Source organism: Schistosoma haematobium, chromosome 6, assembly GCF_000699445.3.
Source record: "Schistosoma haematobium chromosome 6, whole genome shotgun sequence".
Lineage (NCBI taxonomy): Eukaryota > Metazoa > Platyhelminthes > Trematoda > Strigeidida > Schistosomatidae > Schistosoma > Schistosoma haematobium.
The window spans coordinates 7,428,235-7,452,156 of NC_067201.1; the positions used below are offsets into that span (position 1 = coordinate 7,428,235).

General features: G+C 33.8%; 1 protein-coding gene across 1 annotated transcript; it reads right to left on the minus strand.

Annotated features, from left to right (window-relative positions):
* Positions 1 to 11,907: 11,907 nt before the first annotated feature.
* On the minus strand, positions 11,908 to 13,819 carry GLIPR1L1_1 (GLIPR1-like protein 1; the record flags this gene model as incomplete). Its single annotated transcript, XM_051208289.1, has 5 exons — positions 11,908 to 12,406; positions 12,516 to 12,604; positions 13,320 to 13,401; positions 13,442 to 13,572; positions 13,631 to 13,819. 5 exons carry the CDS (start codon positions 13,817 to 13,819, stop codon positions 12,097 to 12,099), a joined length of 801 nt encoding a protein of 266 aa, XP_051065374.1. The 3' UTR covers positions 11,908 to 12,096.
* Positions 13,820 to 23,922: the final 10,103 nt, after the last annotated feature.

The window sequence follows — 23,922 nt, forward strand, 5'->3', positions numbered from 1 at the left end:
ACTAGAAAAAAAAAAGAAATGCTAAAGATGATATAACTACTATAAAAAAGGTTAAGTAGTGTATTTTACACATTAGTGAATAACTCACATTGAGATTAAAGTAAGCCTGAAGACTTAAATTATATCAGAATGGAATAAGGGAATTGTGTACCTGATAAAAAAGGAGTTGATTATCATTAAATTAACAAAAGGGGGTCATACATTTTTATGGCCAAATATCATCTATCATAGAAATACATGTTAAATGAAGTCGTAGTTTACTTGAAGTCGACTTGACACTAGACCTTAGTATAGTTGTTAGATCTAGTTTAAAAGATGTTTTACGTTACTTTATCATCTTTGTGTCTTAACTGATTTCATTCTTAAATCTAACTAGTAACAAAAGTATACACAAAATTATCTAAAAATCAATCATTTTGTAAATAAATCTCTTCATCATCTACCTAAACAAGTTTTTATGGTAACATAAAATCAAGCTGATTATTTCAACTGCTAGTTACCATCCATCTTTGGGTATAATGCTTGTGACTGAATGGCAATATTGAAGTTATCTATACAGGATGCATATATGCCAATAAAAGACTAAACATTTTTAGTTCTAAGCATCAATGAGAAGATACAAACAATCAATACAAAATCACAACGTTTATGTAGATATTGATGAAAGAATTATTGGTAATTATCATACACATCCCACTTAGACATGAATAATTTGTCCGAACGGCTCCTTTATTTTATCGTGTTGTAATCCTCAATGTTATTTAGAGAAAGGTAATAATGAAAATGTAATAAATGAATCATCTACTTTAGTAGATATTACTTACTTACTTCACCATGAGGCGTCATAGTTCTCCTAAATGAAGACCTTTTAACTCCCAGGATAGAGTTCAAATGGTTAGAATTATTTTTTTCTGGTTGGCGTTTCTTTAGCGAGCTAGTTTTCTACGGGATGGGGTCGCTAACCCCATCCCCAACCCTCCTCCTTTACCCGGGTTCGGTACCGGCAGTAACTCTAGAAGAGCTACAGGCGGAGTCCTAATATCTACATGCACATCAGAAATTAATTTCAGAATATCTCTTCTGTTTTCAGTTCACATCGCAGGTTGACTTTAGTTTGATAACTAATGAAAATCAGGAACTATTGAACAACTACTTCATTTTAGTATGGAATTATTTAGCTGTGTTGATGTACGACATCAACAGGCAATCGAACTCATAAACTTCATGTTTCGCAGTGAGAGCTTAATCTTTAGAAAACGGAACCAGTTTCTAATGTTTGATGCGTTAAATTTCAATCAGTTATTTGATCACTTTACAACTGGGCAACTTTCTCATATTCGACATACCTCAACTCCACTTGTAACGAATTCTCACTATAATTACATGAGTTATCTCTTGAATCGAATTGTTTTTATTCATCACAAACTTAACAAACCTCATAGTGATTACTTGTAATTAAAAATAAACTTAAACACAAATGAATGATAACAATTATATGATAATACCATGGTAAATTAGCAGTAGATCAATACATATATTCAATGAAATTAATAATCACCATGTGTGCATATTTAGACAAATTTAGTTACAATACACAAACAAATTCGCATATGAAACATTTTCGGTACTGTTGCATGAAATATAATAAGTATGGTATATACTATATTTATATATTTGTTCTAATGAAAATATTCAACTAACTTCATAATTCAACTTTAATATGAATCAGTAATGTTGTCTATATTCACACTTTATGATTATAATATGATAAAAGGGGGGTACTTCATAAATTATTAACAATATTCCATAGTAATCTATTTAAGTAGGCTAATTTATTTGTATCTAACACAATATGTTCCAATATTTTACAGAAATGTTATCTAATCAAGTTGGTGTTACAATGAATCTGAAAATACTGGTAACTCAAAGATGAATAAGAAAGAGGGTGATGATAATTGAACGGAAACGTTATCCAATCATATGAAGCGTTAAAGGATTTCTAACTGGAGATTTCTAAACTGGATACTGAGAACAGGAGAAGTGTTTGGTATTAGATTGTGATATGATCTAGTGAAAATGTTTGACCGAGTACAATCAACTAGCATGTATTTGTTTAACCTAATAACGTCGGCATCATCGTCAACTACCTATAATAAAATTGATTTTAAGGAATCATATACCACTAAAGTATTTTCCCGCTGATGATATTTGATGCAAAAAATGTTATTATGGGTTTTTAGAGATTGTTGAATATTTATATAAGTCAGACAACCACTGAAAACCTGGAAGCATTGGGTGACCGTTTCATCTTAGAATGGGACTCGTTAATAGCGTGTATCCACAACCCCACGTAACGTCATGGATTGATTACAGTTAGAGTTGCATATAATTTAGTTCCTGTTCAGTGGTTTGACGATAAAGCGTTCGCACCCGAGACCAAAGTTCTGGGTCGTAGATATATACTCCTGAGGAGTATGATACAAGGACGAAACGACCGTCCATTGTTACTAGGTTTTTAATGATTATCTAACGTCAATCAGTTCGAAATTTTAGCAAAGCATGTTTTTGTAAGTATGCAGTAGAAAAGTACAACCACAAGTCTTTCGGTTGTTGGTAAAAAGTAATCTGAATATTTGTAGTTAATTTCTATGATTAAGTGATAAAATAGTTGTAAATTCATTGTAAACTACATATTGTTAGACAATATGGTTTATATTTATAAAGATTCACATTTTCTCGTTATTAACTTTCATACAAAGGATGAAGTTACAGATAGGAGAACAGACAGTACATAGGTGATATATATGGATTGCCTGATAGGGAAGCTATCTTGGTATGAATATAAGAATACTAAAACCAAGAAGTTATGACTTTCAAACATTTACAGTGAAGTTTAGATTGATACTTTCTAAAAAGAACGATAAATACAATAAGAAAAAGAACGGTGTACAGAATATGTAGTTAAAAATAATTCAGACTGATACGTATTAACATGTTGAATATATTGATAGTTGTAAAAATAGAGAAGTAATATTATGGTTTTTGTTTATCAACTTTAAGAAAAACAAGGTCCTATAGTTCAGGCATCAATAAGATGACGTAAGAGATAAAAATGGGGTTAGACTACAAAATAAAGTTAAAAAGGGTTATTTGATTACAATCATAATTATGATATCAGAGAAAGGTATATCAAGCTATCATTACGTACATATAAGCCAAGTGAGGAGTGCTTGATAACGATTTCTCGCTGAAAAACTCGATGTTGGTTGCTTTTTAAATTATTTTGAAGGTATAACTGGTACTAAATCTATGTCCATTGTCCAACAGGTGCTTAATGATTGTTCTTGTGAAAGCCTATGCCTGAAAGGCATAGGCTCACTAGGACGTGTTCAGAAGACGTGGTGGGAGCCCTTTCATATGTCTTATATACTTGCTACCTAAGGTATGTGGGAATTCGTATATACACTTGGAGGTGAGGTCGGAAGAGAGTTGATCTACCTTTGAATGACTTATTAAATATCTGGTGTTATGTAGTTAAACCAAATGAGGTTGTGCAGAGAATTTGTAGCTCAGGTGAATGATTTTGGTGGAGGTTTGTTCTCTGAGCTAGATGAATTGGTCGTGGAGCTTTCATCATTATTCTGAACTACATCAAATCAATGAGAGATACAATCAAAATAAACAAGTAAACAATTACAGGTTAAAGATCAACAATAACCAATCAAGATCAAGGTCTACAGGACAAGACGTGAGCCATATGTAGAGAAATTCAAACACTTCACTTCTACCTGAAGTTTGTGTTGATGATGCCGTTCACAACAACAATGAATGATCTGCAACCAAACCATCCAGCTCAAAGAACAAAACTCCACCAAAACCAAATGAGTTACAGAAAAGCCTCTTTTTGGTGCCACACTGATTCATCCGTCAATTCTTTCTGAATTCCCACGTTTTGTGGACGAAAGTGGAATGAGTACTGGTTTTTTATTGACAGTCGGTTATTTATAATCTTTAGAATGTTCCTTTCCATTTTTTTCACAATAACTTTCTTTGATTATCTATTTTTTGTGAGTTTTTTTGGGATGATCACCGATGTGCCACTTATTCTGTTGTTTGACACATAGTATCCTGTTATATCGCGATGCGAATAGTGAATGATAACTGTTGGGATCTATTTATGGACCAATACTGTGCGTATATTTTTATCGTTTAATTGTTAAGTAACTAAACTATTCATATTCATGTCTCTCTTATCATAAGCTTTATTTTAACCTATGAACTGTTATTATACGATTTTCCATTCTTGAATTATACCCAGTCTATCAATTACTACCTCCCTCATTCACAGCCACATTTGGCTAAATCTTGTACCAATGTTGTTTTCTATTTTATGGTACGATGTGGTCTATTTGGTTAGTATATAAACCCAGTATTTTTAAAATACATGATTCATACTGCAAAGGCTGAGATTTGTGTTCTGGACTTAACTAGCTGAGCTAGGCAGGAAGCAGGACCGATAAGTACTCTAGAGTGTTCATACTTGTTTTATGCGTCATTGATCCGGTTGATAAATTACTGCTCTCTAATTGGCGGTATCATTTCTTTATACATTAACAGGACACAGGGAACAAGTTATAACATATCCTAGCTATATTATTAATAATTAAACATGAAATATATTTTCAGAAGCGGTTTTATGGCGATTTTAGTAATCCTTATAGTTGAAATCATGAGTCAATTTAAGCTCGATCACCATGGAAAACCTGGAAGCATTGGATGGCCTCCTCGTCCTATTGTGGGACTCCTTATCAGTACGCATCCCCGATCTTGACCCCTGCGAGGCTCGAACCCAGGGCGTATCAGTCTCACGCGCGAGTGCTTAACCTGTAGACCACTGAGCTGGCCGGCACACAACGGTGTTAATGTCTAACTTCAACTAATCCACGAAATTGCGCCACCGTATACCATTGTCTTCAGTGAGTTGATATCTCACAACAGTCCAGGTTGAACTCCATTGACCACTACTTCTCACTAGATTTCCAGGAAATACCTCTTCAAGTCAGTCACCAGTGAGCATATGTTGGCTAGTATCAGGAGGAGTTTTATGGAGATCGAATCTCGCGGGGCGGAATCGTAGATGTGCAATGCTGAGGAGTCTCATACTAGGATGAAATGACCGTCCAACTCTTTCAGGTTTTCCATGGTAGTCTAGCTTCAATTGATCAATGATTTCAACTTATGAAATAAAAACTATTTCCCAATATTCAGTTTTCATTGTAATCTGAAACAGCTTTATTTATATATCATAAATACATTCAATATATAGAAACGACAATACATCATATAATGTATCTTATTAAGAAAAAAGAAAAAAAACATACGTACTTTTTTTATCAGATGATATACCTTAGTAACCAAAAAAAATATTCACTTTAAATGATTAAATTAATCCAGGCAATTCATTCATCAACAATTACCATATAATATCTATGAGGCAAACATTTCTTATTATAACTGAACAATTCAGTATTAAAATTAGTATCTATGTATTACATGTGAATTTATTGAATGTGATATAAATTTGACATTTGAATCATTGAAAATTTCATTTGTATAGAATTCAATTGATAATTGGTTCCTTACATAAATTAATCTGAGACAATCAAATATATGAATAATAATAATGATACTACTACTACTACTACTACTAATAATAATAATAATAATAATACAGAAATAGAAAGACTAAAAATAGAAACTAAGACATAGTGTCAATTATGTCACAAGTTAAAATAAAAGTTATTCACAATTAAGGAATCCAATTGTTAATTGTCATTAAATCCAAAATGTGCTTGAAAAGATACAAAAAATAAATAAATAAAATGCAACTACTTCAATGAATTCCAGTAAGTTTCATTTGGTGAGTCACTCACTCACTCACTCACTCACTCACTCACTCACTCACTCACTCACTCACTCACTTACTTACTTACTTACTTACTTGCTTACTTGCTTACTTGCTTACTTACTTTTCTGATTAGCGAATTAGTTTTCTACAGGATGAAGTCATTTACCTCATGTCTAACCCTTCTACTTTATCAGAGCTTGGGACTGATAGTAGCTCCAGCTGAGATCCAAGCAGAGTTACTTGATAAGTACAACTGTATATTATGGTTACTTAATGAGTTAAAGTCTAAAAATTGTCAATATAGCTCAAAGAAAATATGTATTTGTTTTGTTTGATCTTGACTACTGTCCTATAGATATAAGTAGTGTTTAAAAATTTTAATATTTTCAACGTCTATAACTGGTCTGAAAAAATAACATAGGCATCAAAATACATAAGTTACTAAACAGAATGAAAGTGGTATCATCACGTTAGTTAAATTTGAAACTCTTTAATAATTACAACAGTTGAATTCATGAGTTGATCTAAGTTAGACTTCAATTGAAAACTTGGAAGTACTGGATGGGTGTTTCCTCTTAATATAGGACTTCTTAGAATTGCATGTCCATGACACTACATGCAGGACTCGAACCTAGAACCTTTGGTCTCGTACGTGAACGCTTAATCACTAGATCACTGAACTGGCATCCATAATAATGTTTATCTAATAATATACAAAAAATTATACTTAGAATAAATCAATTTTATAATAAACACATTATTGTCCAACTATTCATAAATTCAATAGTTGAATTCACGAGTCGATTGAAGCTAGACCACCATGGAAAACCTGGTAGCACTGGACGACCGTTTCGTCCTATTAAGGACTCGTCAACTGGGAGTGCCTGCATCTCAGAGTTGATGTTCACTCTGAGAGTCGAACTCAGTACCGTTCGCTTCAAACGCCATCGCGTTATTCACTTAGCCACTGATTCCTAATAGCCACTTGCTTGTGCAATACGGTGGAGTTGAAATTCACTTGGTATTATTTTACTTGAATCATCCCATTGTTATTTAGGACTGTAATTGATTAATTTCTTACTGGCATATGTGCATACTGTAAAGATTACCTCGATATTGTTTCAATTCACAAGCATTATGAACAAAGATGGATTCCACTATTAGTCATTATCCCCTAAAATAGAACAAAACGCTCGTCCTGGATTCCACTACTAGCCACTATTCATCTTTGCTTAAAATGCATGTGAATCATAGAAATATCAAGGCAATACATACAGTGTGCACATATACCAATAAGAGATTGATCAATTTTTGTCCTAAACATCAATGGAATGATTGAAGTAAAAACAATATCAAGTGAATCTACTAAGAATTAACTCATTACCGATCAGTATCAAATAAACATAATTATTTTTATTGTTTTTAATAAAAAGAAAAACAAAAAAAACTGAAGTAATAATCAATTAAATTAATTTTTAATTGAAATCATAAACAATTAAAAAAAATAATCATCTGTTAATTAATTAGTAACTAATCTATTAAGTGAAAGTTACATCTCACCTTTAGAAAATAAGTTTGTTGCTAACCAGTTATTATTGATTTAGAAAGATTTTTTTAGAAAAAAAATGTAAATATATGAAAAATGTTATTTTATCTGTTGTTTTTTTTCTCTTTCTAAAATTACATTATGAACTCTTGGAGAGTTAATCAGTTTAAATAGCATTGTTGTAAGTGATAAGTTCCTAGGTTTGAAACTATCACGAGTTCACTTAGTCTACGAACGAGAACAAAGACCTAATGACCGAAAACCAGTAAGCTAACTTTTTGATGCGTCCCAGCCCCACTAACTAGAGAGAGAAGTCCAAGCTCGGAATGGGGAAGTATATTCTGCAAACAGCCAGAAACGAGCGATAACAACAAACACAATTCAAAATATATATATATATATATAGTGTAAAACCGTCCTTGTGGAGAGTTACCAAATAATATACTAAAAGACGCGACGGACCAGTAGCATTTAAGATATTTCCCAATGGGAAATACGACATGAAAGGTGACAAGAGCGCTTTTGGCGCGAAAACAAAGAAATCCAAATTTTTAAGTAAAATTACAAAATTAGGTCCTTTCTCAAGTGAGTTCTAGGGATCTAACGTCTTCAACATAAGTTAAGCTGTGAGAGGTAGGTGGGAAACCAACTGATTGTTTAATATCATATTATAGAATATTATGATACCATCTTGAGAACTAATATATTCAATAGTTCATTTGTAAATCATTCATCAATTATCTTTTATATTCTATATGATTCTTTCAATCCAGAATTCCTTTTATTTTCCCTTTCTATTTTCTTTGATTCAATCTTCTTAACTCTGTGTTGTCAGATATTCCATTTCTGATTGATGTTATATATTACTCATGTTATACGACATAAGTAGCCTACACGACAGTATGAATAAAACTAATGACGTATAATAAGATTCTGGAGTAGTATTTTTCTTTTCTTTTCTAAATTTGTAAATATTTAATCGCCATTTTTATCGTAAATTACAGATATTAAGTGCAATTTAATGAAATACAGTTACTGGCAAAAATCAACTACGCATAAGAAAAACTTCATAAGAGCACCCAAATAACGATTAAAGGTTTGTATTTTCTCGTTCTTCATATTCATTATTATTACTAATAGGTCTTTATTGATATATGTAGACTGTGAACGGAATTTTAAGGCAATATCGAGGCATACGCACAGTATGCACACATGCCGATAACAGACTGATCAATTGCAGTCTTAAACCTCAATAGGAAGATACAAGCCAAATAATACCAAGTGAATGTGAACGAAATGCCTGGATATTGTCATTAAGTTAGAAGTTTTTATCAAAGTTCAACAGAATCTAGTAATGGAATCTAGGATTCGAGTTTCGTCACATTTGTGATTTGCTAGCAGTATATATCAACGTTGACCTTCACAATCAGATTTGAGCCTAGTGATTATTGTGTCAAGCGTCAACATGTTACCCACTAAGCTACTAAGTCCAGACAGCCAACAAATTGTTCAACGTGTAATAAAATTATTCTTAAGGGATTCGTGATGAAAGATCCAGAAAATGCGTCGGAAAAATCCAAAAGGCTACCCGAAAACGCTAGGAATCATCTTATCCAACCAGAATTGAAACGGAGTTTCTCGAAAACATCTAGAAAGTGAACGGTTACGTATTACATTTTTAATTGAATGGTTACCTCTTCCGTCACTATGTTTAGAAGGATTTTAGAACATCCCAGAAGCTCTGGACCATTTGAAAGTCTATAAATACCCTCAATTCTCAATACACAAACTAACCTTGGAGTAAAGCGTTCTTTCCATATTTTACGTCTTTTCTCTCATGTTCAAGTTGTCGTGTTGACTTAACTTGGGGGTTACTAGAAGAGTTTAATATACTGAATCAAGCATTTATCAATTCCATTATCTGGTTGTAGATATGAACAACTAAAATTGATTAACCTCTGTTAGTATATTTTATGCAATATGAGCAACTTATCACAATATTACCATTTAGTTACTAGTTTTTCTTTTTCTTTTAACAAATCACTTATATTGAAATTAAAAGTCATCCAATTGATTTACATCTTATTCATTATGTAAGTAGTAGCAATATTACTATGATTACTGTATCCATATACATGTTTAGATATTTGTGCATGAATGTGAAAGATAGATCTTCAGAAACAAAAAAATATTTTTAGATTTTTTAAAAGGGAATATTGGATTGATTTTGTTCTCTTTTTTGTGTGTGTATGTGTGTGTGTATGTATGCAATTTCTACTCTTCATTGATTTTTGTGTAATTATGAGAATTACTACTCAAGGAATGTTTAGGTAGATACTCATTATCCTACACACATACACACCACCACCACCACCACCACCATACACACGCCCACATAGATACAATGGTATATGTCAATGAATAGAATCGATATTTCTTATTAGTAGATAACCACATAATGAATAAAATTTTAGTTTCTTTGTTTTTCTTTTTTTCAAAATTCACTTCGAGAGTTTAATTAATCTGATGATGGAAAAGGTAAAACAAAAATTGTCTTTCTTGTTTGTTTTTGTTTTAAAAATGGAGACTCATTTATTATTTTGCTAAGAACTTTTATATGGATTAATTTGTCTCTTGTCATTCCACTAAACTGAATGTATAACACGTTGTGTATTTTGTTGTTGATATAATAAGTCCTAATCACTTTTTTAATTAAAACTTTTCATTCTCTGAATTAATATAAGTTAATGAACTATTGAAAATGATGAAATACTAGATGTACATATATACATATGGTGTATACATATGATGTAGTGGTTAAGCGATCACGCACGAGATCGATAAACCATGAGTTCAAACCTTTTGAGGAGGGATCGTGGATGTTCATTGCTGAGCAGTCTCACAATCGGATGAAATGGCCGTCCACTGCTTTCAGGTTTTCTATGGTGTTCTAGATTCCACTGACTCATGATCTTTCTATATATATATATATATGTTGTTAGTTTGTGAATTTCCAGCTTAAACGATGTTGTGATGTGTGCTATTAATGTCGATAGATACAAGTAGTATGTAGCATCAATCGATAGTGAAATAGCTGGTGATAGAAGGTTGAGAAGATTGAAGAAAAGAGAATGAGAATAGTGAATGATTGGTGTGGAAATGAAAGAACAATGAAGTGTGAGATGATTGTTTGATTGGTATGGTTCTTGAATTTTACTAAAAGATTCTGTAATTTTCTATTCAAGTACATTTGTTTGTTTCCATTTGTACTAACGTTCATTACAATGTAATTTCAACAAAAAAAAGAAATCAATCTTTAGAACTACAATCTCCATCATGAACTGGAAATTGTATTTGTATCAAATAAGATTGGATCATGGTACTTATTAACGGAAAGTAGTATGATTTCACGTTTGCTGTAATAATGAAACAATCATTGTAAAATTCGATTGACTTCCTTAAATAGAACTAGAAAGATTGAAGGATGGAAATGAAAAGAAGTTCAAGGGAATGATTTGAATTAGAATTTCTTTTACATTTGTATTTCCTGATTGCTTGCTCGATCTTCCATCAACAAATACAGTTTAGTTAAGTAAATGAAGTAAATAACTGTATTGGAACCTGATTCTTCCTCTCCTGATTCATTCGAAATGAATGAATTCTTATTATACACATAACAATTGTCACGTGCTGTTGATATTACTACTACACACCTAATTTTACAAACAATAATTTCTGTTGTATGTTATCTAGTATCCTATTGTGCTGCTTAACTTTGAAGAAGCAATTTCACTGTACTGAGAAGAGTAATCCAGACACTTGTCAGACGTCGTTATAATCATGCTTATGCATAAATATTTCATATCTTGTAAACAAAAATGGTAGGTTGTATATGATCAGATGCAAATCATTCACTGAACATACATATTTCCCACTCTATGGGGAATGTTCTCTATCTGACGAACAGTTTATCAAAACTGACTTAACCGAAACGCTATACTTATGCATGATCAGGTTGATAAACTTTGTAAAGATTCATAGTTTCTCAAACGAAAATATCATTAAACTAGACATAATGATGTTGTGTACAGGGAATAGGAGAATTGAGTTGAAATATTGTAAGCTATGGACTTACTGTTGAATTACATGTTTAATATTGAATGAAGTGATTATTATTACTAATTACATTGATGAGCTGAATAAAATTGAATTCCAGTCAACACACAATACACAATGCACATACAAAGATGAAATAATCAACACATAATGAACGTATTCATTAAATGTATCATTCCAATGACACTTGCCAACATCGTTTCTCACTCACCACATGAATTACAGAACACAAAACAATATGATTTGAATGAAATATATTCAATTATAAGTTATAAATTATGACCAATTGCTACACACATACATATAGTTGAGTAATATCAACACAAAATAGTGCTGCATATCAATGAAAGTAAGTAATGAGTATAAATTCAGAGAGGGTTTTGGGTTACAGAATTGAAAACAAAATTGAAAACAGATACGTGTAATAGATATGGAGGCACCAATTATATTTGCCGAATAAATTCTATCAACTTCACTATCGTACTATTCCACCATCATGCTGTCGTTGTACATAGCCAAGACCAGTTCAACCACGAACGCTCTTTGAAAACGTTTGTTTATTTTTTTTCTTTCGAGACACCCTTATACGCTGTGTTTTCCGACGATTATGTTGCAAATTATTCACAGGAATATGTTGACTTTTTAGGCGATGATCGTGAACTCTACTTCCACTTGAACCGGTCGATGACAACTTTGGGTTGATATTCACCTTTGATAATGGTGCACGCTGTGTATCATAACGCGTCGTTTGAAAACTCTCTTTAGGAACATTCTGCTCTTTTAGGCACAATTCAAGTGATTTCGCTTCATATGGTTTCTCATTATTCCAATTACCACTAAAACATTCAACACAATAGAAATACAGTTACATTCACCATGAGAACAACAACAAAGTGATTGCAAACAATACCATCTCTTCACACATCATCAAGAGCAATCACTTACCCTGGACCATAATTACACACGATTGATAGACCGTACTTTGGACAACTCGCAACTCCACATCCAATGTCTGTGGTCTTGGCCCAAACCATCTGAAGCGGAATGTGAACAAGAAAATAATGTAATCGTTCGGTAGGCCAATTGCAAGGCATTTACACTATGTTTCAACATGACCTGTGTGTAAATACATTACTTATAAATGATGGAGATAATGTTGTCAAGTGAAGGAGATACACGTAGAAATTCCAGTATGTGTTGAATGAGTATGTTTACACTTTGTGCAGTTATGATAACTAGTTGAATTCTACAGAACACTCAATCAATCAATCAATCAATCAATCAATCGATCAATCAGTCACTCTCTCTCACTCTCCCACTCATTCTGTCTCATGTCAACCAACAGTCGAAATCATTTCACCCAACACAACATCGTCATCTTCCATCTATACACAATGAATTTCTGTTGAGTAGATTGCAATATTGTGTTAGTTGACAGATTGGTTAGGATTTGAATGCACTCGTCAGTTTTAGTACATGCTGGTCAGAGACAAATTTCCTTCCGAATCACCTCAACTCTCAACAAAACACACATACTCAAATATGATCAAGTGTTGTGGATACCTGTGTGCATAACTGCAATGATCGGATTACGTGTATTTACATGTGTTTTTCAGTCACTCCTGTAGAAAAGTGAAACCACTTGATTGTTATCACGCATTCGTGGTGCATTATAATAGGTGTGAATGGTGAGTGGCAAATGACTGTGGGTATATTGAACTATGTTGAAGTGGATGAGAATGGACTTACTTGTGTGTAGTGCAAACATGCCATACAGTCGTTGTGATTGTAGTCGTATAATTTGTGCTCATTGAACCAAGCATCTACTCCTCTGAATCAGAAAACAGTGAATTGAATAGAAATGAGCTTACGACTTAATGGTTGGATGGAGAGCAATATTTTGTCCAACCGAAATGAATAGTTTCGAATGACGTGTGTTGTAATGCAAGATGCATTTGTTCGCCAATGTTTGTGCTTGTGCAGCCAGATTGTAATTCCATTTCTACAAATAAGCGTTACGTATATTATTTGAAGAAATTATTGAATAGTGAGTGATTTACCAATGGTGACATATATTTAGCTGGAGGTTGTCCATCAACTTTACAATCAACTAAATCCTGTCTGTATTTTTCATGCAGTTCGAGTATTTCTCGACTATTCGAATCCAAATGTTGGTTGCAAGATGCACTTTTAGAAAAGAACAATATTAGCGATAATATAGATGAAAGACACAGAAAATTTGATCGCATGTTTGTTGAAGTCTTTTCTTGATTATGCACTGTGAAATGTTTTATGTATATATATATATATATATATATATATATATATTTCTGTTAAGTAAAGCGAGTAAAAGGTAAATAATCAATATGTGTGAAATTTTCTGTACAATAGCTATCAAGATATTTAGAATATTCACAAGAATTGCTCTCTTCTTGGTCAGTCAATCACTCAAACCGAACGCCAGCCACTTACTGAATATTATCTTGTGTTCCAATTGAAATTCTCTATACATAGACATTGGATGAGTCGTGTGAACCTATTGAAAAATAAACACATTAGATCTAATGTCTGTCTATTGTGATCCATTGTGTCCGTCACATACAACCGATTATTGACATTTGTCATCGTGAACAATGCACCGATCACATTGTTTGTGAATTTATCTAATGGACTTTCACAATATTGAGTCTAATTACGCTTTGCGGCCTGCTTGAATATCTGGTCTACTTTTTCTTCCATCTAATTATTTCAACAAGTTTTCTGTTTATTTCTCTTGTTTTAACTTATCATTATGTTCATTAATTGCATAACCTTCACAGACGCTTTTGTGAAAAGCCTACATACTTTCGCTCCACAAGTTACAAAGAAGTTCTATAAAAGACATCGTGCTAAATGGCAATTCGCGTTAAAGAGATTGAGTATAAATCATATGTCGATTCTCAAGCTTCTAAATTCTGACTGTCGATCGCTAATCAACAAAGTGGACTATCTGCAATTCCTACTAAGTCAAAATATGTATCGTCATTGTGGTGTCATCACAATTCAAGAATCTTGGGTAAATGATTTACAGGACGAATGTCTGGTATCACTACGTGATTTCATAATTTATCGTCAGGATCGATCAAACAATAAATAGAGGTGTGGTGGCGGTGTAGCTACGTTTGTAAACATAAACTGGTGTCGATCTTCGTTTCTGTGTTTTAAGTTTTCAAATGACTTTATCGACTGTCTAACTCTAAGATGTCGTCCAAAACATCTGAATAAATACAAATGTGTTTACGTTACCAATATCTACGTGACTCCAGACTGCACATCATCTGCGCTATCTGATTTCGCTGATGAATTCACTGAGTTCGCCGTTACTGCCTTCAGTGATTCACTTTCAGTTGTATGTGATGATTTCAGTTCATGTGACTGTAGCTTCCTTACGTCACTAGATCACAAAATATAGTAGATTTTCCTACCCGTTTGGATGCTCATTTAGACTTCGTTTTCATTAATGATGTAGGTATATATGCGACTTGTAAACGTGCTCCATTGTCTAGCTCGGATCACTGTATAATTCATGTTCTACCTACAGTATATGGAAAGCATGAGAAGAATACACTCTTACATCAAACCAAAAAAGTCAAATATAGGAATTACTCAGAAGAAAATATCCGAAATCTGAAAAACATGTTTCATACGACTAACTGGGAATTATTTACAGACGACTCACTGGGAATCACTACTGATGTTATCACTTGTTACCTTAAATTCTGTTTTGATATTTGTTGTCCCACTGAAACCATTTTTGTAAGTTTTGATCGACTTACATCTTCACAACTAAAACGACTACGGAGGGTGAAAGAAAGAATGTACAAGGAGAAAAACTCAAATGGAGTTCGTAAGCTAAATGGCTTGATAAACCTAGAGATTAGATGCCTCAACTCTATGTTCACTCAAAAACTCTTGTCTTGCAAAAACTCTCCAAGTATATGGAAACTCTTTAAAGAACTTACAGGTGACAGACAGATTAGGAGCGAATGTGACTTAAATAAGTCTTTTGTACGTCAGTCATCTGATGTGATGCTTCCTTTATTTACAGGTTTAAATAATAGCTGTGTTCCTAGTTTCACTGAAGCTGATGTACGAAGATGTATCCAGTCACTCAATTCATCCCGATGTTTGGGACCCGATGGTATCTCAAATATCTTTTTTAAAAAGGGTGCTGACGATTTATGTTATCCGTTCACAACTATCTTTAACAGATTCTTCTCATCTAATCTCATACCAAAATGTAAAGAATGATGAAGATAATTTCTGTACGCAAGAAAGCATCTGGTGATAAGAATGTAAAATTTAGACCTATTGCGATAACTTCACCCTTCCTCAAAACAATGGAAAAATTAATAATATTTCCAATTCAGCTTGCGATAAAAGAGCATATTGATTCATATCAGTTTGCCTACAGATGTAAAAGAAGCACATTAGATGCTGTTGCTGTTCTGCATCACAATATAGTGTTCAACTTAGAAAAGGGTAAGAAGTATGTTCGATGTGCTTTTCTGGACTATACTTCAGCTTTTGATTCTATACCAAGACAACGTTTAATTAACAAGTTAATCAGCGTCAACACTGACAGCTGGATAATCAGCTGGCTATGTCCCTACCTCTCTGGAAAGGAACAGTACACTGTACTTGGAGGAAAGTGTTCAGAGTCTCTACTGTCTCATGAAGGTGTACCACAAGGAGCTGTTCTTTCACCTCTTTATTTCTCTTTTTTTCTGCATGATCTGGCATCTACCACAAAAAACACTTTTATGAAATATGCGGATGATCTCACTGTATATACGCCTACGTCTTCCTCTTTACATCACACGGAAATGAATGAGTTTTTGTCTCGTATTGATTGTTGGTCTATTAGTAATGATCTCATACTTAATCCGTCTAGATGTCAAGCTGTTAACTTTAGCATGAGACATGAACGGAATCTAAACACCATTTCGAGATCCCATAATGCTTGTGCCATCGGAGGCTCCTTGATAAACACAGTGTCGAAGGTCGATTATCTTGGTGTTACCTTTTCTTCTGATCTCTCTTGTTCTTCCCACGTTTTATTGTTTTCCGTCTGACTTACTAAATAAAGAGACTGCATGATCTTGGGATTACTCGTCATTTACTCTTATAATTTGTCAATTCTTGCATATCACCTATTATTCTTTACTGTTCCCCATTATTCTTTCTTAGGCTTTTGAGAACAGACTTTGCTGTATTGCGTAGAGTGCTGAAGGCAGTTAGCAAGATGTGTGATGAATCTTTCGAGGTCATAATTAATATGGTTGTGGATAGACATCCAAAGTCATGCAAACTCCTGGCAGGTGTTATTTTATCAGATACTAACCATCCATTTCATTCTTATCTTTCCCCTTGTATAGCTCCTGGTAGAACGAGACGTAATTACATTAAAATCCATGCACGCAAGCAAAAGTATAAACGTTCTATAATACCTTACCTAGCAAATATACTATGTGACGAACAGGTTGTTAGAGTTCACATAGTCAATAACCTACATTCTTAACATGTCTCTAAATTGAAAAGTTGTAAAGTTTTTCAGGTATTTTTTAAATATTTTTTTCCTTATTTGCATTTGTTACTGTTTTTATGGCGTAAGCAACTTGTTAAAATACCCTGTGCTGAGAAATCTATATTGTGCCGAAATATAATATTGAGTAAAGCCGTTAATAATAATAATAATAATAATGATAAAATATCTATTTACACATCTATCTATCTATGTATAGTGGTGTACTATCACAGATTGACATCACAATTTACTCACCTTTTGATTGTGTAGATGCTTTCATATCTTCACTCATTCCATTATTCTCTCAACCAAATCAGAATTTACACTACGTGATCAGTACTGAACAGTCCTCACTCATCAGATAATATTTGACATTTCACAATGATCTGATCATTGTGTGTATTTATGTCTCATGTAATCAGGCATTTTGTATGGTGTATTTCATTTCATTCATCAGAAATTTCTCGATCACTATCGTGTTTTATTACACTCACGCATCCTGATCAAATGTTAGCAGATGACGTGTAGTAATGCCACTGTTGCAATTATTTTAATCCTTCTTCCACACTCTCTTCACACTTCTATGGTGACTTCAATAAGACTAATGATTTACCATTTCCAATATTATCACATTTATGCTTCATGCGTCAATGGAGTTCCGTCAACTCCAACTAAATTGTTGCTTACTCAAAGTGAGTGTTATTGTTTAATTGATATATCGTTGCATACACTTCGAGTTTACACAACTTTGGACATCATTGATAGTGTTGTTCAATAGTACGCCTCTTGTAAATATCAATAATTTTCTGTGTTTCATTTCAAGTGTTGTTGAAGTGATATTTGTTTGTTTATTGTTCGTTTTGTTAATTACATTGCATCTAAACCATTATTCATCATCAATGTGCGATTCTATCTCTATTACAGCAGAATGATATATTCTCTTGTAATGCTCGTGTCATCATATATTATAACACTGAGGTGGTTACACAACAGAATCACTCGTAACATGCATGCTTATTACAGTTTGTAAATGTATCATTTCTATGAGTGTTGATATTTCTCGCATTTCCATGTCATCGAATTGGCATCTAAGTGTACAACTGCTTAGGTATCAAAGTTTAGAACTGTATGTTGATACCAACAATAAAAATGCATCTGACAAATATTCTGTTAGGATTAGATGCGGATCCCACATTCCGCAATCAGTGATAGTTGAAAATACGTCGTTTCTATTCATGAGCGATTTATGCTTTACTTTGCGTATTAAGCACTCCGTAATTTTAATTCAATTCGCTACTATTGATGATACCGAACTCACAGTGGTTTTCATCAAAATAATTAAATTCACACAGATTGATGCGATCTCTCACTGAAACATGCATCGTATAATTCGAAGTCTGTATTTATTGTCAGCTTGAAAATGTTCATCGCGATCAGTTGTCAGTGAAAGTTGCTGTTTACGTCATGGTGATGATGTTCACTTTTTCTAAAGTGTATCTACAATCTTATATTTTCTAAATACAAACGATGGTAATCAGTTGAACGAACAGCATAATTATTTGACTTATTTTATCATACGTGTGTACAGGTAATTCTGTAGCTCCTCGGAAGTTCGTATTGGACAATATTTCCACACAAGCGTATACAAAAGGCTACATGGATCTCACCGGACCACACTACACAGAACCAGATAGATCATATTTGCATCAACAAAAAATTCCGAAGGACAATGGAAGATGTGAGAACCAGGAGAGGTGCTGACGTAGCTTCAGATCACTACCTAGTTGTAGCCAATTTAAAACTGAAGCTAAAAAAGAACTGGACAAGTGGACAAATAGCACTGCAAAGGTTCAATACAGCCTTCCTTCGAGATACTGACAAACTCAGTGAATTCAAGATAGCTCTCAACAACAGGTTCCAAGCCTTTCAAGATCTACTGAAGGAAGAAGAAACTAGTATGGAGGACAACTGGAAAGGCATCGAGGAAGCATTAACTTCAACGTGTCAAGAGGTTCTGGGCCTAAAGAAACACCATCATAAGGAATGGATCTCTATAGAAACACTGGACAAGATCAAAGAAAGGAAGAACAAGAAGGCAGCAATTAACAACAGCCGAACATGAGCAGAGAAAGTCCAAGCACAAGCTGAGTACATAGAAGCAAACAAACAAGTGAAGAGTAGCATTAGAGCCGACAAGAAGAAATACGTGGAAGAACTAGCAACGAGGGCGGAAAAAGCTGCTAGAGAAGGAAATATGACACAGCTTTACGATACAATGAAGAAACTAGCAGGGAAATACAGTAAACCAGAGAGGCCGGTCAAAGACAAAGAAGGCAAGTCAATCACTGAAATTCAACAACAGCGGAACAGATGGATAGAATACTTCGATGAACTCGTGAATAGACCGGCTCCAACGAATCCACCGGACATCGAAGCAGCGCACACAGATCTTCCTATAGATGTCAACCCACCAACGATGGAAGAAATCAGAATGGCCATCAGAGAAATCAAGAACGGGAAAGCAGCAGGACCCGACAACATGCCAGCTGAAGCACTGTAGTCAGACATCGAATTAACTACAAGTACGCTTCACCTTCTATTCAAAAAGATTTGGGAGGAGGAACAAGTGCCGATGATCTGGAAAGAAGGACACCTCATCAAGATTCCAAAGAAAGGAGATCTGAGCAAATGTGAAAACTACAGAGGCATTACGCTACTGTCAATACCAGGGAAAGTCTTCAACAGAGTGTTGCTAAACCGGATGAAGGATGCAGTAGACGCCCAACTTCGAGATCAACAAGCTGGATTCCGTAAGGATCGGTCATGCACAGACCAAATTGCAACACTACGGATCGTCGCCGAACAATCAGTTGAGTGGAACTCGTCACTATACATCAACTTCATTGATTATGAGAAGGCATTCGACAGTGTAGATAGGAGGACATTATGGAAACTTCTTCGACAATACAGAGTTCCTGAGAAGATTGTCAATATTATCCGAAACTCATACGAGCTCTCTCTAGAGGATGTTCTCTGGAGGTTTCGAAATGAGTACCAGTGTGGGTGTGATATCGTTTGCTTCAACTTGTGATGACATGATCCACGTCATCCTATCCTAACTAATATTACTTCATGAAGATCACCACCTTACAAAATCTCTATTTATTACTCCATTCGTCTGTACACTTACTCTTGCTGTGATCGCCACACCCGTTTCATACACCGATATTAACTTGACTATGCGAAGTAAGTCAGATATTTGTTCATTATCTTATTGCACCTCGTATGTTTAGGCTGTTTACAGATGATGAAAAGCAGTGAATAGGATGGATTCATTTTCTACTAAAAATCTCATTGTCATTGGACTGTCTAGAGAACGACATAATTAACTGAGTGATTAGATGAAACATCCATTTTCGTAGTAAATAACACTAAAATTTGCAGATAATTTGCCTCGTGAATTGCAAGCACAACACTTTCGAACATTTTACTATTCGGATAGATGGTTTGTAGACCAAAAATAATCCATGTCTAAATTTGAAATTTCTGTAGTGACTCACATTTATCACGAGAACACGACTGGTTTAATAAAAACAATTATTATTATGACCAACTGTACCAGTGTTTGTTTTAACGTGCTTTTGTTTGACTGTGCTAATGACAGCTATTTTGTGCCTCCATTCTTTTACTTACACTTCGATTGTGACTTCGCGCGAATTCGGTTACCTTCTGTAAACAAGGTTGTATTCTGGCACGATCTCGGTATCCTTTCGATGCCACGAGATCGCCAGCAAATATACACCTCGACTTGGTCCATTAACTGCCTTCTGATATTTGGCTTCTCGGAGATTTTATGGATCTATTTGGTTACGTCCAACCCTCGCCTTCTGATTTATCTGGCACGTGCTTCTTTGTAGCGGTGTTCATAGTTAACCTCAATTCGACGCCACGATACATTTCCTCTATACATCGTGAAAACCGATTCGATTGACACATTAATGGTAGAATGTGCGTCATTCCCGTCATCTTAGTAAGCCATGATGGATTCCGTGTTTATTTCTGTATGTGATGTTCAAATGACAATTTAATTACAATAGTTACTGTGTCTATTTGCTCAAATATCCCTGATTACACCACGTTTATATTGTTGAAAATACTTATTGTGAGCCAGACCAAATTTTCCTTGATCTTCCATCATGGTGTGAAGATAGTGATTATGCAACAGACTTTTAAGTTCTTATTATCATAAAGAGTGAATTCATCACTTTCGAAATTTATTTCGGTTTCACATTATTCGTCGTATAGTAACTTTGGTAAATAACATTGAATCTAGCATTGAACTGTTCTATTATTGGTTGAAATACAGTTTTCAATCACATTTTTGTTTGTAAACTTCATTTGAATGTTAGTTTCAGTTGTAGAGCGTTATCAGTGTTCTGGACTTCCAATGAACAGATATTATTCAACTTAATCTGGTATGTATTACCATAAATGTAACCTTAACATTGTATCCCACCAAACAGCCAATACATTACGATTAACAGATAGATGTACAATAGAAACTGTAACTTCAGATGCGACATGTTCTAGACTGTTATACAAATTTTCAACTTTCTCTTCAAGTCTTGTTCATGAATGACAACTGCTGAATTTGTGGTTTCTATTACGGATAAAATTCAACGGCCCAACTATTGAAATCTGTGAGGCAATGAATGAGATTGTACTGTTTTCACATATTCCATTACTTATCAATTAAATATCATCGAAAACTAGGATAGTGGCATTTGTTTGGAATACGTGTATAACGTAGGTTAGAATAGAGTTCTCGTAATAATATTGTAACTTTGATTAGACATGAAGTTTGTATGCTCATTTGTGATGCCAACATCCAAGGCCTATTATCTTATATCTTGTTGGTTTGTTCATCAATTATAGTCTCGTCATAATCAGCATTGAATCATATTTTTTAATTGCATGTTACTTACTACCTGATTGTCAAAGTCAATGTAGACTAAGCGAGATTAAATGATGAGATTTCATAGTTGAAAGGCAACCGTTTTTTCCTTTTTCTTTCAACTATTGAACCATTGAGAATTGGCCTGTTGTAAATTATTGACCTCCTACTACTACTGATTTGCTTTGATCGAATATATTCCTTCATTTATAAAAGGAGTCCGATACTAGGATGTAACGACCGTGCAGTGTTTTCCAGTTTTCAGTGGTGGTCTAGCTTAGATCGACTCGTGAATTCAACTGTGAAAATACTACAATCTTCACAAACCCCCACTCTGATAAAAGAACATATGTTGTCAGTTAGCTAACTGGGTCAACACGATGATATTTTATAAGGCTGTTTTTTTAAAAACTGTACAGGGTAATGATAAGTTTTTGTGTAATTATGAGAATTACTACTCAAGGAATGTTTAAGTAGATACTCATTATCCTACACACATACACACCACCACCACCACCACCACCATACACACGCCCACATAGATACAATGGTATATGTCAATGAATAGAATCGATATTTCTTATTAGTAGATAACCACATAATGAATAAAATTTTAGTTTCTTTGTTTTTCTTTTTTTCAAAATTCACTTCGAGAGTTTAATTAATCTGATGATGGAAAAGGTAAAACAAAAATTGTCTTTCTTGTTTGTTTTTGTTTTAAAAATGGAGACTCATTTATTATTTTGCTAAGAACTTTTATATGGATTAATTTGTCTCTTGTCATTCCACTAAACTGAATGTATAACACGTTGTGTATTTTGTTGTTGATATAATAAGTCCTAATCACTTTTTTAATTAAAACTTTTCATTCTCTGAATTAATATAAGTTAATGAACTATTGAAAATGATGAAATACTAGATGTACATATATACATATGGTGTATACATATGATGTAGTGGTTAAGCGATCACGCACGAGATCGATAAACCATGAGTTCAAACCTTTTGAGGAGGGATCGTGGATGTTCATTGCTGAGCAGTCTCACAATCGGATGAAATGGCCGTCCACTGCTTTCAGGTTTTCTATGGTGTTCTAGATTCCACTGACTCATGATCTTTCTATATATATATATGTTGTTAGTTTGTGAATTTCCAGCTTAAACGATGTTGTGATGTGTGCTATTAATGTCGATAGATACAAGTAGTATGTAGCATCAATCGATAGTGAAATAGCTGGTGATAGAAGGTTGAGAAGATTGAAGAAAAGAGAATGAGAATAGTGAATGATTGGTGTGGAAATGAAAGAACAATGAAGTGTGAGATGATTGTTTGATTGGTATGGTTCTTGAATTTTACTAAAAGATTCTGTAATTTTCTATTCAAGTACATTTGTTTGTTTCCATTTGTACTAACGTTCATTACAATGTAATTTCAACAAAAAAAAGAAATCAATCTTTAGAACTACAATCTCCATCATGAACTGGAAATTGTATTTGTATCAAATAAGATTGGTACTAAGTTTTGACAACTGACATGACACATTTTCATTACAACAGCTTATGATTTTAAAGAAAAGAAATGCTATGAAAATTAATCAAGTCTCTAGAAACCATTTTCACATATAGAAGGAATGGATATCGTTCATCCTGAATGGGACTCATTGTTTGTACATACCTAGATTCTAGTGGTAATATCCAATTGAAAGCGTGAATTCAGTACATTTCTCCATCAAACATCAACGCGTTATTCACTAAAACTTCTGAGTAGAGGAAGTCATTAACTTTTTTAATTGGTATGATATTTAAATCATAATTAGTAAATGCTTTAACCAT